This window comes from Ziziphus jujuba, chromosome 3, assembly GCF_031755915.1.
Source record: "Ziziphus jujuba cultivar Dongzao chromosome 3, ASM3175591v1".
Taxonomy (NCBI): Eukaryota; Viridiplantae; Streptophyta; class Magnoliopsida; order Rosales; family Rhamnaceae; genus Ziziphus; species Ziziphus jujuba.
In genome coordinates, this window is record NC_083381.1 from 14,377,686 (window position 1) to 14,392,353 (window position 14,668).

At 29.3% G+C, this 14,668-nt stretch overlaps 1 protein-coding gene across 1 annotated transcript; it reads right to left on the bottom strand.

Annotated features, from left to right (window-relative positions):
* Nucleotides 1-135: 135 nt before the first annotated feature.
* LOC125423192 (glycine-rich RNA-binding protein 2, mitochondrial-like) lies at nt 136-758 on the bottom strand. The gene is made up of 3 exons (XM_048476818.2): nt 746-758; nt 524-630; nt 136-419 (listed from the first exon to the last, which is right to left on the bottom strand). The coding sequence occupies exons 1-3, from the start codon at nt 756-758 to the stop codon at nt 273-275; spliced, it is 267 nt and encodes an 88-aa protein (XP_048332775.2). The 3' UTR covers nt 136-272.
* Between the last annotated feature and the right edge of the window lie 13,910 nt (nt 759-14,668).

Below are 14,668 nucleotides of genomic sequence, written 5' to 3' on the forward strand. Positions count from 1 at the left end.
AGTAGATTAGTACATATCGGTTTAGATAAAATCATATGATTTGCATTGATGTTAACTTTCAGTAACAAATGAAAGCTCCAATTCACATATTTTAATGAAAATTTGAGACGGTTAAAAACGGTGGCCACAAGTCATACAAATTGCTTCATATATTAGAGCAATCACTGAAAAATGTAGTACGAAGAGCAAATTAAAAAGAGACAAATCATGCAACTTAATTCTAAACAACTAATGAAGCAAGAAGCCTAAATGGACAGCAAGGGAATGCATACTTAAAAGTCAAAATCCCCACCCCGGCCTCCACCAAAACCACCACCACCACCACGATAACCTCCGCCACCACCGCCACCAAAGGATCTACCACTAGATTCGGACCGCTCAGTAGCATAACTCACACGAATATGACGCCCTTGTAAATCCTGAAAATCAGCATTTCACAATTACCATATACTTATTCAAAAATAAGGTAATAGTTCTTAAAGAAATAAAATACATTAGATTATCATCAAACTCTATTTCCAACCTGGCCATCCATTGCAGATAGTGCCGAGCTAGCAGAGTCATCGCTGGAGAAGTTGACAAAACCGAATCCCCTAGACCTCCCAGTATTCCTATCAATAATAACCCTCGCTGCAGAACAAAATCATCCACTTAGAACAATAACAACATGGAAAACATCGTAAAACCAAAAAGATATTTCACTAGGGAAAAAGGATAAGGCAGGCACCTAAAGAAGGAACCATACCCACTACAATCATGGCAAATCCCACATTGCAACAATTAGTGGGGAATAAAAAAAAGTAACATAAGCATGAATGAAACTACCAGGATCAACCCCAAGTTTTTATTTAGGACTCAAAACCCAACGCGATGACAAAATATCCTGCAAAGCACAACGCTTGTACTCCTAAACAAATGCACAATGCTCCCTCACTGTAATTAATAACTATTTTCTGGAAGAAAAATAATATCCCTGAAAATGGAAAAACCCAACATTAAAACCATTGGTAAGTTAATAACCATCTGACTTAAAATAAAGTTGATTTTATATCTCATTTCTCAAGACACTAGAATCTACTAAAAAGAAGTCAATTGGATCTTTTTAAAAAATATTTTTCTCTTCCATTTTTATTTGTTGGAAAATATCATTTAAGAATTTTAATAATTAAAAAATAATTTTTTTTACAATAAATAAATGAAGTATATAAAAAGAAACTTAACTAAATGGCATTTGATTTTAAGAATAATTATTTTGAAAATAATTTATACTTAGTTTAAAATTTTTAATCTTTTTTAAAAATATTTCAAAAATGAAGTACTTCCTTAATTTTATTTTCATGATTTTCTATAAAAATAATATTTTTAAAGATTTTTAAAAATTATTGATAAAAATTTATTTTATTGAAAAATATTACTTGGTTCTTTTTTAGTGTTTATGGTCCTTAAACGGCATAAAAATTTTACTTTAACTCTCATGATAATGATATTCAAAAAAAAAAAAAAAAAGACTCTCATGATAATGGAAATTTGAATAGAAAGTTAGTTAAACTAACGGTTTAATAAATTAGCACCTTCAAAAAAACAATTTGAAGAAAAAAAATTAATTTAAAAACCTAAATGTCACTTATCTCTTATGATATTATTCTAAAAAAGAAAAAAAAAAGTAATTCTTATAAAAGCAAAATAATAAAGAATTTTTTTTGCTCATAATTAAAGTAGTCAACAGTTGAGAGAGCTTGAATATTTCTTCTCCTATAATAAAACTATGGGCCACTACATGTTTATGTAACACCCCGTCCCAAATCGCACCGGAAACCGTGCACGTTGATCGAGGTTGACTGTTGACCGTTGACCGAAAGGGGTCAAAAGTTGACTTTTTGACTCGGTGGGAATTTCGAGTTGACCAGGGTACCGTAGCGAAGTGCACGATGCCACGAGTTTGTAGACTGGTAGCACGTCGAACACGGAGCTACGGTTTGGAAGTTATGGGCGAAACAAGTTGCGGTCCAAACTGTCCAAGGGGTGCCGAAGTTGACTTTTTGTTTATGGGGAAATGAGCTTTGACTCGTGCATGGTTGTGAAGTGCTCGTCGATACGAGTTCACAGACTAGTGACACGCTCAAAACGGACATCCGGTTAAAAAGTTATGGACGTTTGAAGTTTACCGGATACCGTATTATTTTAATGTTTTTGGGTCGGTGAACAGTAAAATGCCACGTGTCAACTTCTGATTGGTCCACGTGGCATGAACAGTGTCACACAGGGGTTTTTATTTGTTAAAAGTCTCGGGGAAGAGAGAGAAAGAGAGAGAGGAGAGAGAAAGAGAGAGAGAGAGAGAGAGGACCGCCGGCCACCGGAATTTTTCCACTGTTCCGGCCGATATACAGTACACGCGCCAGCCAGCAAGCTTGCCCTCCTCATTTCCGACAAAACCTCCAAGTTTCACGGCGAACGGCCGCCGGACGCACCCGGATCGGAGCTCCGAAGTTCGGCGGTGAGTTTTTCCCCTCCACCGCCGGCCACCGCAAATTGACCCTTTTTAGGCCATTTTCCGGCCACACGCGCCAGCTAGCCTTCATCCTCTCCTCAAGTCCGGCCGACCCACCAAAAATCACGGCCATCGGACCACCGACGCGCCGGGATCGGAGCGTTTTCCGGCGAGGGGCCGGAAATCTTCAAACGGTGATTTCTCCGCCGTCCGACCTCCGTTTTGCTCACCGCCGATCCCGTTGGGTTGCTCTCCTCGAGATCTACAAGTCTGCAAAATTTCAAAAGCAACGGCCACCGTACGCGCCGCTACCGGCGACGATTGCCGGTGACCGTGGCGGCTCGTCGGAAAATACTGTTCCGGCGAGTACCCGAAATTCCGGCCAGCTCCAGTCCGCAGTGTTCGACCTCCTGAATCCGAATCCGACTTCCGTTTCCGTCAATTCGCGATGGTTTGGGAGAATTGCGGAGCCGAAATTCGAAAAGCTTTCCGGTGAGATTCCGACCCCGTCGGGTCCGATCACCAGAAAGTAAGACCGAATCCGTGATCCTCATCACGCGAGCTTCGATTCGGTATATGACTCATAACCCTTAGATATCGTTTGCTGTTCGCTCCCCGGGTATCTATTTGGGAATTATCCGAATAAAATATTAATATTTTTGGTTTGTGCACTGTGGTTGTTTAGGTGCACGCGCGAGTAGTGGAGTTAATCCCGAGGAGGATCTTAGTTGATTTGCGTGCTCCAGGTGAGTGACCCACCTTCAAAAATTATTTTGGGCATTTAATTATATTTAATTGGTATTTAAATTGATATTTAAATTTATGCTCATGTGGTGTGGTTTAATTATGGTTTTAATGCGGTTTAATTTAATTTATTTGTTATGCATGAGCAAGGTATGTTTCGGTATTAATTTTACATGGTTTCAAATGTGATTTCTCGGGCATAATTGGGTTAAATATTTTATGAAAATATTTGGTTAAATTTATGAATTATGCCCGCGGTATTTTTATGGTTGCATCTCGTATTTCGAGGAAAATTGTGTTTTGTTGATTATCTCTGTTTCGTACCGGGTTGTTGAATAAAAATATGTGGGATGGTGTTTTGTGAAAATTTGGTATACTTCCCACGGTGGTTTTTGGAAAAACGGTACGGTTGGTTATTATTGTTTATTTTTAGACGCACTCATACAGTATTGGTGTTCTGGTGTATGGACACGTGGTAGTGCGCGATTATTATCTGGTTTAGCGCACGGTTTTTACTTCACCCGTGAGTTGCCATTGGACCGTGGGCAAGCAAGTTGTTATTGGCCACAGCCGCCCCCCTCCTTGGCCGGGTGATAGTTTTTAGCAGTCGGTACTGTCGGGACGCCGAAGTGACCGCTGCAGGTTTCTCTCTTTAACCCCCCGCCAGTCGGTGCTCGGGACGCTGGGTATCGGAGGGCATCACCGGTATATGGTGTGGTGCGTCAGGTGTAATTGTCGGTGTAAATTGCAAATAATGGTTTAAACCCCAAAGGTGTTCAAAATTTATTTACGATAATTTACTATATTTTTATTATATATTTGGGGTATGTTTTCTATTTATTTATTGTGTATCAACTGGTTTAATCCCTTGGTTTTTGGGAGGTATGTACATTGGGTTTTGCGAAAATGTTTTAAAAAGGGAACATTTCAAACGGAGCGATTGGTGAGAGTTTTGAGGGAAATTATTATTTTCCAACCGTTAATATTATTTATTTATTTATTAATTGTTGGTATTTGTTCTATTCCTTAATTGCTATTACTATTATTTTTATTATTAAAAGGTGTTCAGTAGTTCGGGTTACTCACGGAGATGATTAGCATCTCACACTCTTAAATTCCGTTCCCTTATGTGCAAGTGGTGGTAGACGTTCTTTCGGAGCGAACCAAGTTTTCCGCTGCTGTTGTGTTTCGAGAAGTTTCTTTGTACTCTTTCATTTCAGTGTATTATTTCTTTCATCCTTGTTGTATTTCTGTTGTTTAGCACTTCTTAAAGCTCTGTATACTATTGGGATACTTTTGTTTTATTTATGCACTGGACTGTTGTTGTTTTTGAGAAGTGCTGCAATTTGTGGAAACAATTTGTAGTCTGTGGGAGGAATAAGGGGATGTTGTTAGAAGTGTGTTTTCAGTGCAGGTAATTTGTGGTAAGTAAATCCCTTAGGGGAGGCTCTGCCGGATTTTCCGTTGGAGGGTTCGGTAGGGTTTCCCTGGGATCAGGGCTGTCTAGGGTTCCGGGGAAGGAATTCTGGACGGGTCCTGACATTTATTTGCCTGCTAATATACCTAGCTGTTTATAGTATTAGCAATGTCGATCATAAGACATGGCAACTTTAAAATAAATGTTAAAATTGATTTTGAAAAAGAGTGAAAATGGCACTTAAATTTCACGAACAAACAATGTCCTTTAAATGCCTAACAAAATAAAAAGAACTTTATTAATAATAAAATCCAACTAAGAAATGAAATAACAAAAGGACAGAACTGAGCTAAAGCATGCTAAAAATAAGCATTACTGTTGCTACTTTCAAATGATGTCTTCTTCCCTTTTATTAGATGTTCGCAGTTTAAAGATTATATCACATATCAAAAAGATAATATCTCATAAGTAAAATCTAGCCAACCTGATCTTTATCCTGTTATTTTGATCAAGTTTATATTTATCTCAGATAAATTTCATCTCTACTTTAGATAAAATTTATATTTATTTTATATGATATTTTAAAATTTATCTCCTACATTAGCTATTTTTTGGGTCAAATATTTTATATGAGATTATTTTACTTTGCACTATCAAATTTTTTGTAAGTTTTTTATATTTCATTCAAGTGTTTTTTATTTTTAAACATAAAACTAAAGTTCCTCATTTCGTAGTGGAAATTCCAAACTATAAAAATTCTAAACCATGATCTAAATTTTATTATATTTTTCTGCTCATTTATCAAAAAAAAAAAAATATATATATATATATATATATACAATCCAGGTTAAATTGAAATTATGGGTTTAAACTTTAAGTTTGAGCTTTGATCTCATGAAAATAACAAAATTCGAACTTTTTTTTTATTTTTTTGGGACAAAAGATATTTTCATTTAGAAGAAAGAGTTATCAGCAAATAAAAGCTTGTGCAAAATCTAGAAAAGAAGGAATCTCCCAAGAAGGAATAAAGAACTACTAGTTGTTTGTTTGGCAGAGCTTTTTTTAGCCCAAAAGTTCTATTTAAAAATCAAAAATTTTTTTGCTAAAAAATAAAAGTGTTTCACAAAAATTAACAAGTATTTGTTGTTAAAAAATAATTTTTTTACAATGTTTTAGAAAAGTTCAAATTTTGTGCTCATTTAGAAATTTTTTTTTTAACTTATATGAAAACTCAATAATCATTAATACAACTTTTTAACTTATATAGTTATTTATTAAGCATTTAATATTATTTTTTTTATTTACAATCAAATATTTATTAATTTTTAAAAAAAAATTAAAAAAATTTATTATGTAAAACTTTATAAAATAAACCTCTATTTTCATCACATGCACCAAATGGATTCTATCTTGAATACCCAATCAGGCCGATTTATTGGCCTACGAGAAATAAAAATGCAATAAACAAAAGAAGATTTAAGAAACAAGATATCATCAAAAATTGCACTACGCTCCTGCATGTGGCAACTCATAATATAGTTACATAATTTAATATTATTAACTCAATCTAACCAACACTAAACTTTCTTACCTAATAAAGCGGCCAATCAAATAATTTCTTGACAATAAAGTAGTCAAAATTACGAATTACTTTTTAGTTTTTTTAACAATCTAAAATTTTTTGGAGTCGTTGTTAAGCTGGTCGCGACTAATGGTGGCTAGCGGTTACCCTGACATATATCATGTAAAAAAAAAAAAAAAAATTGAGATAAGTTTGAAAGGACAAAATGACATAATGCGAAGACTTAAAGTGAAGGGACACTCGAAAAGAAAGTGAACTTGTTTGATTGAGGAAGAATAATTGGGCGCAATTTGAGGGATAAAGACCAGGGAACCACCCACGTACATTTACGACCCCACTCTAGCATAATCCCGAACCAGTCTTTTTTTTTTTTTTGATTTTATAATATTTTCATTGGATTTTATAACTTTATAACTTTAGTAATAATTTTTTTCTAATTTTTTACATCTCTAATAGACTTAGGCATATTAATTTTTATTTTTGAATAAATAAGTATTATTTTAATAATTTTTGTTTTATATTTTTTAATTAATAATACAACATTCAATAAGTTTGATATTTAATAATAAAAAAAATATTCGTTAAAGTTTTATTAATGGTAAATTTCATATATTAAAGTTATAATTTAAATAGATTATAATCGTATCGGATTGAATTGATACGTTTAATTAAACGGGATGAATTCAAGTCAATTTCAGATTAAGCAGATTAAACTAAAACTGACATGTTTATTAATCGTATTAAACAGGTTGATTCGAATATGATCCAAACTTATTTACAATAAATCCAAACTCGTTAAGTTTGTGTCATTTTCAAATTATATTACCATATCATGATCTAAATTACCACCTCTATTACTTACCAACATTTATTTGACCAATTCCCATAAATATACCCTCCCTACGTTTTGAGGGCAAAATATCAATAGCACCAAAAATATTGGCAGTATACATATATATATATATATATATACACACATACATGAATACATAGATTCGAGTATCATGGGGAGGTCTTAGGGGATAACCCCAAAAAAAAAAAAAAAAAAAAAGGTCATAAATGCAACTAGCTCATTCTTCTTATGACAATAAATAAATTCAACATTTTTACCCAAAAAAATCAAAATAAGTAAAATCAAAATGGTCAATAATTATGGTCAATAATTTTTTACTCACAATTTAAAGTTGTCAATATATATATATATATATATATATATTGGATTAAAAATGTAATCAATAGTTGACACAGCTCCAATATTTCTTCCACTGTAATAAAACTATGGGCAACGATATGTTTATTTACCACCTAATCTAACTGTCTATAATGCTAACAAGTCTCTTTGATTTTGGAATGTGAATTTTTAAAATAATTAATAAATTTAAGGAAATAACAAAATAAATAAAGTGCTTAAACCTAACTAACAAACAAATAGCTTAGATAAGCCAAGGAAAATAAACAGGGCTTGACTCTAAGATTACTGAACTAATAATAAAAAAAACAGCTGATTGATTGTTAGTGCTGCCCCCAAACGGTGTCCCTCCTCCTCTTAAACAGAGATTCACACTTTAAAGATATTACACTTAAATATTGAAAATATAATATATCAACGATAAAGTTTTTCAGACTTTATCTTTTATCTCATTACCTTAAAACTTTATATTAATCTAACATAAAATTAATCTTCACTATGAGATAATTTTACTATGCAATACCAAATTTTTTTGTAGACTTTTTGCTAAACATGAATGTTTTTTATTTTAAAAAACATGAAACCAAAGTTCTTTATTTCACAGTAAAAATTCAACGTTGTAAAGTTCTAAACTACAAAATAAATTTTATTATATTTTTTCTTATTTATCAATTATATATTTATATATATATATATATATATATACTCCAGGTTAAATCGAAGTTATTAGTTTAAACTTCAGTTTCGAGCTTCGGTCCTCCTCCTAAAAATAACAAAACTTAAGTTGTTCTGTTTGCTTTGTTGAGCATAAATTCTAGCCTAACTTTGAATCCTAAACAAACTTTGAAATTGAGCCTAATCAGCCATAAGAAACTAGAATTCACAAATTTACAAATTTATAATAGTAATTTTTTTGGAAAAAAATTGTAATAGACATTTGAAACGAAATTATCATTAATTAAATTTGTGGACTTATATATATACACGAAGGAACAAGGTTCAAAATTTTGACATCAATAAAAATATCGAAAGTTCAAAATATAAAAATATTCATAAAACATCAAAAATTATCAAATATCAATAAAAATTTATAAAAAAATGATAGAAATTGATGAAAATTTATTTAAAAAAATAAATTTTTTTATTAAAACTTTAGTATTAGCTTATTTAATTAATTAATTATCAAATTGATTATTAAAATTATAAAAATATTAAATGAATATTATATTTTTCTTAATAAATTCATTTATAATAAGCATTAATAGTTAAAAATATATTATTATTAATCAAAAATGCAAAACAATACATATATATTAAATTATTTATTAATTACAATAACATTATATTTTATAAATATCATTTTAATGTTTTAAAAATTCCTAGTTGGTTGAGAACTGTTTGTCTTCTCCTTGTTCTCATTTTAAAATACGACTTGTGAGAAATAACAATTAAAAAATATATATCTTTGATAACTTTGCATATAATTATCAATATATCATCTATATGAATATTTAAGAGTTAAATTCGCATAAATCAAATACCATCAATATTGAAATTTTGAATCTTGATTTTTAAAAAATATATTTTCTGCATATTTTTCAATTTTTATCTACATTCTAATATTTATCTACTTTGTAATATTTATACAAATATTAAATTTATTATTGTAAAAAAAATCATAATAGGTAAGTAAACTTGTAACTTTTAATACTAATTTTCTCTAAAAATATAATAGGTAGACTTATCTAATGTAATTTTGAATAATGTTTGTTAAATGTGAATTTTTTTATTTTTATTTACTTGATTATTGGAAGACAATTAAAAGGTAAAACAAACTATCAATAATATTAATTTGATAAATTTTTTTTACCAAACATCAATAATATTTATAAAAATTTTTGATAAAAAAATTTAACAAAAAAATCATAGATATTTCTAAGGAAATTTGTAAAAAAATTTATGAAAATTTCAAAAATTTTCATAGAAATTATAAATTTTTAAACCAAATTATGAAAGATTCGAGGTGGATATCATGATGAAAATTTTCATGAAAATTATGGAGAAATATAAAAAATTTTAATAGATACTATGAAAATTATATCCGTTTCACTTAAAAAGTGAATTTTTTTTTCGATATATTTGAAAAATAAAAATTTCATGAAAATTTCACGAAAAATTTTGAAAATTTAAACCTTGCAAAGGAATGACCACAAACAAGCCCAAATTGAGGTTGGAATGTAGTAGGTTACAAGATTCAAAAAATTAGTATTGACAGAAATATCGAGATTTTAAAATATGAAAGTTTCAATGAAAATATCCGAAAATATTGAATATCGATAAAAATATTATAAAAAATGATGGAAATTTATTTTAAAAAATAAAATTTTTTTATTTAAATTTTAGAATTGGCTTATTTAATCTATCAATTATCAAATTGATTATAAAACTTATTAAAATTTTAAATGGATGTTATATTCTTCTTAGTTAATTAATTTATAATAAGCATTAATGACCATAGATAAATTATTATTAATATAAATATGTCAAAAATATATATTTGATAAAATTATTTATTAACTAAAATATATAAAAAGATTATTACAATTACATTGATTTCATAAATATTATCTTAATACCATATAGAACTTCTGGGTGGTAAAAATCATCGATCTCTTCCTCATTTTGATTTTAAGATGTAAAATGTGAGAAGTAATTATGAAAACATATATCTCCTCAATAATTTTGCATATAATTATTAATATGGCAACCATATGAATCTTGCATTATTAGTTGACTATATGCATAACTACTATTTTCTTATAGTTGAGTTTGAGCAGGTATTCATAAGTTGCTACTTGATGACATTCGAATAAGGGTTATGAAAATGACTTCCAACCCTTATTGATATAAAATTCATTGAAATCGAATAATCTTCTTGTCGTGATATCTCCATTATAGATTTCTCTTTACTTATATAATATTTTCTAATAGCACCGATTTCTTGACCTGCATCTCTATTCCAATGATCTTTATCTTGTGTTGCATGTATATAATATTGTTCACCAGTAAATGAGCTTAATCAAACTCTTCAACTTGATGATTCCCTTTTGGCCACTATCTCTTCTAACTTCTAATTCAAATAATTTATTGAAGTTATTTTATCACCACTTAAGCTAGAACAACTACTAAAAGTGTCAAATTGTGAATGTGTACCACTTGATGGGCTGAAGCATTAATAATTCTAGTTGGCTCTCTCATAAGCCTTTAAAATTAATCATCACTACTAGATTTTTCTTTTTCGAAAATATTAAAAAAAAATTATGAGTTATCAGGAATATATTTTTATTTTTCAAACAAACATTATTTTTTCACATGTATATGTTTCATCATCTATTTATCCACATTTGTAAAAAAGATATTTCCAGCAATAAGATTTGCCAGGTTAAAAAATATAATCCAATTTTTGTATTTTACTTTATCAATATTCAATAAATAGAATTTATTAATGTTATTCAATTCAATTCATTCTATTTTGTTTATATCACTAAAAGATTAAAAGGCTATTAAAGGGTAAAAAACTATCAATGAAGTTAACTTGAACAAAATATTTACTAGTAATATCAATAATATTTGTGAATTTTTTTTTAAAAAAAATCGAAAAGATTTAGAAAATCTTATGGATATTTTCGACATTTCGATGGAAATTTCATAAAAATTTTAGAAATTTCCATAAAAATTATAGCGAAAATTTCAAAAATTTTGACTAATTTTATGGAAATTTTATCCGTTTCTATTTGGAATTTAAATTTCATTTCCACCCCAAGAAAAATTGGATATATCGAATAAATATCGAGAATATTTTAGATTTTTTAAACCTTGGTGGGTTCCAATACCAATATTCTTCTCCAATTCTAGTTTGTTTTTTATTTTTGTTCTTGTTTAATATACACCTTAAAAAGATTTTTACTTGTTTTATTTTTAATGTATTTATTTATTTATTTTTATAAAAAATTATAAAAAAATACTCATCTACTTCTCTTCTCCCTCAATCATATTAAAATAAATCATATATTAAGAAACAATCAAAATAATTCAAATGCATGTATAAAGACAATAAAATAGATTATTTTTTGATTAAAATAAAATAGATAATTTAAGTAAAGATGTTGGTAGAAATATAATTATTTGAAAAAGAGGGGGTATGTTTCGAATGCGTGTTCAGAAAAGTATACATTGGGCTAAATTATACACAGTTGAAGAAGCCAGTTGCATTACCAAGCAGCGAGCTATGCATACATTTGCATTTGTTGCTTTTCCATAAATATTGTAATTTTTATAAAATAAATTTATTATTAAAGATATACATTAACTGAACATACTATATTATTTCGAAAAATCTTCAAGCAGTTCCACCCCAGCATACTCCACCATATATTGCATTAACTATCTTCTTCTCCGTATGATGCTAAATATTAATAGGGAAGTTCTTGAATTAAACATACAAAATCCCGAAGGAAAAAAAAAAAAAAAGGAAGCAAACTTCCATTTTCATTCCACAGAGCACAACCATATACATATAGAGTCAGATTCATGTTAGAATGATTTTAATTTTTTTTTTTTTTTACTATTATTTCTTGACTTACAGTTGTTTCTCAATTCCTTCTTTCTACATTCACAACTCTTTTCTTTATTTATTTATTATTATTATTTTTTTTGTTACAGATTTTTTCATTGTTGTTGAGTTGGTGTTTGTTAATGCATTTTCCAATTTTTGCTGGTTGAAAAGAGTAGCTTGGCTTTGTTTTTGGTGTTTTCCCGTGAGTGATTTAAATTAGATTTCTGAGGAGGGAAGTAAATGTAGTTAACTAGAAAATAAAAATAAAAAATAAAAGGGAACGCTGAGTAATTTCCTAATATAAGCATTCGAACAAAAATCCTAAAATAGGCAGCCGCCCAAGTCCTCTGGTAATAGCTGATATTCATAGGCTTTCCGATTTCGATATATGTCCGAATCGATGGACATAGCGTAAGCTTAATAAATTCCTTTTGTGCAATTATTTGAATTTTCGATATCAATATATGTTCAAAACTTTGTTTTCTGGTAAAGTAAGTATTTCTTGACTTATTCTTTCTTCATGTATTTTTGTTGTTGGGTTTTGGTTAGTTCAATATTGAAACGCCCATTTTGTTGTGAAGCTTCTGGATAAGGCTTTTAAAAGGGTAAATTTTCCCAAAAGACCTGGGAATCTCACCTGTTTTGGCGGGTTAACCGATGAAGTCAACAGTCGTCCAACCTTTACATCACATCACAGCAACAACAGAGAGCACAAGGAGGAAATCAAAGTTTCAAATTCTAGCAACTGACCATGTGAACCATATGTGGAAACACACTCCTCACATCCAAAAGGACTCTCTTTTTAGTCTTGGCCTGTGAGTGCCAGGTTCGAGTCTATGGGGTGGGTTGGGGTGCCTGGGGGCAACAGCCACACTAGCAAAAAAAAAAAAAAAAAAAAAAAAAAAAAAAAAAAGGACTCTCTTTTTAGTTAGGTAAAAAAGTATTACAGGAATTGAAATTTTTTTACCGTGCTTTCCTTTCGTTACAAGAGCAGTGCAAATGTATAAATATTCCTGACTGAATATCTTGCTTAGTCAAGAAAGAGTGAATAAGAAAATTTTATTTTATTTTCTTCACTTCGTTGCTTTCTAATAAAAATCATTATTAATGATGGCAATGGTGAATGTTAGGAAAGTATGCAAGTTTGTTCAATTATCAACTTTTATGAAATAATATATATATGAAACAACAAAATGAGAACGAAATTGAGCTAGAACACATTAAAAATGAACACACTGTTGCTTCTTTTTTAATGGTGCCTCATTTCTTTATTACACGAGATGATAATATTAAATATTGAAAAAGATAATACCGTACTAATAAAATTTAGTTATCTTTATTGTACTATCTCGATAAAATTTATATTTATCCAATATAAAATTTATTTTCATTTTTGATAAAATTTATATTCATTTTATATGATAGCTTAAACTTTATTTCTAAGCTCAAACATCAGCAAATAAAAAAAGATTATTTACTATGCAGCACCAAGTTTTTTGTAAGCCTTTTATATTTCATTCAAGTGCTTTTCATTTTAAAAACATGAAATTAAAATTTCTTATTTCATAGTGGAAATTCAAAACTATAAAATTTATAAATCACCAACCAAATCTTATTATATTTTTCTTTCTAGTTCTCAATCATATATATATATATAATATAATCCATGTTAAATTGTAGCTATGGTTTTAAACTTTGGATTGGAGCTTTGGTCTTTTAAAAATAAAAAACTTGAACTTGGTTTGCTTATTTTGATGAGCACGAATCCCAGTCAAACTTTGAAATTGAGCCTAAGTAGTCATTTGAAATCAAAATTCACAAAATTTTGAAATTTGAATTATAATTTGAATACATATATATATATATATATACTACTGATTTATAAAAGTTTTTTTTTTGAAAAAAAATTATGACATTTGAAAGGAAATTATCAACCAATAAATTTGTGGACATGTATATTCATGCCCTTACGTAAGCGACGCAATAGAGAATGACCCCTAACGGGCCCAAATTGAGGTTTCAGTCCGGTGGGTTGTTTGGTCCAATACCAATTATTTTCGGCCTCTGAATAGAATTTTATTCTTCTCTCCAGTTTAACATATGTATTAAGAAATTATTATTTATATGATTTATTTTTGAACAAATTATAAAAAAAAGGCTCATCTTCATTCTCTCTTCGCTCAATCATATAAAAATAAATCACATTAAAAACAGAGTTAGAATAAAATAAATGATTTAAATAAAAATGTTAATTGGTAGAATTTTAATTATTTGAAAAGAGGGGCTATATTAAATTGCATCTCCAAAAAAGTTTACATTGGGCTAAATTACAAGAGCATGACACAGTTAAAAATTATAGTTGCATTACTAAGCGAGCTATACATTTATATTAGCTGAAATACTAAGCGAGCTACATATACGTTTCTATTTGTTGTTTTTCTATAAATATTTGACATTTTTATAAAATTATTATTAAAGATATACATTAATTTAACATACCAGCATACTCCACCACTCCACCATATGTGGATTAGATTGTTCTGAGTATCTTCTTTTGCATATCATACAATATATATGGGAAGCTCGTGAGCATGCAAAGATATAGAAAATCGTAAGAAGAAGAACGAAAAAGA

What these genes read in the sequence shown, in the direction of transcription:
- LOC125423192 (XM_048476818.2), bottom strand. An exon ending in TATCTGCAATGGATGGCCAG is followed by an intron (nt 420 to 523) that starts GTTGGAAATAGA and finishes GCTGATTTTCAG; the next exon opens with GATTTACAAGGGCGTCATAT.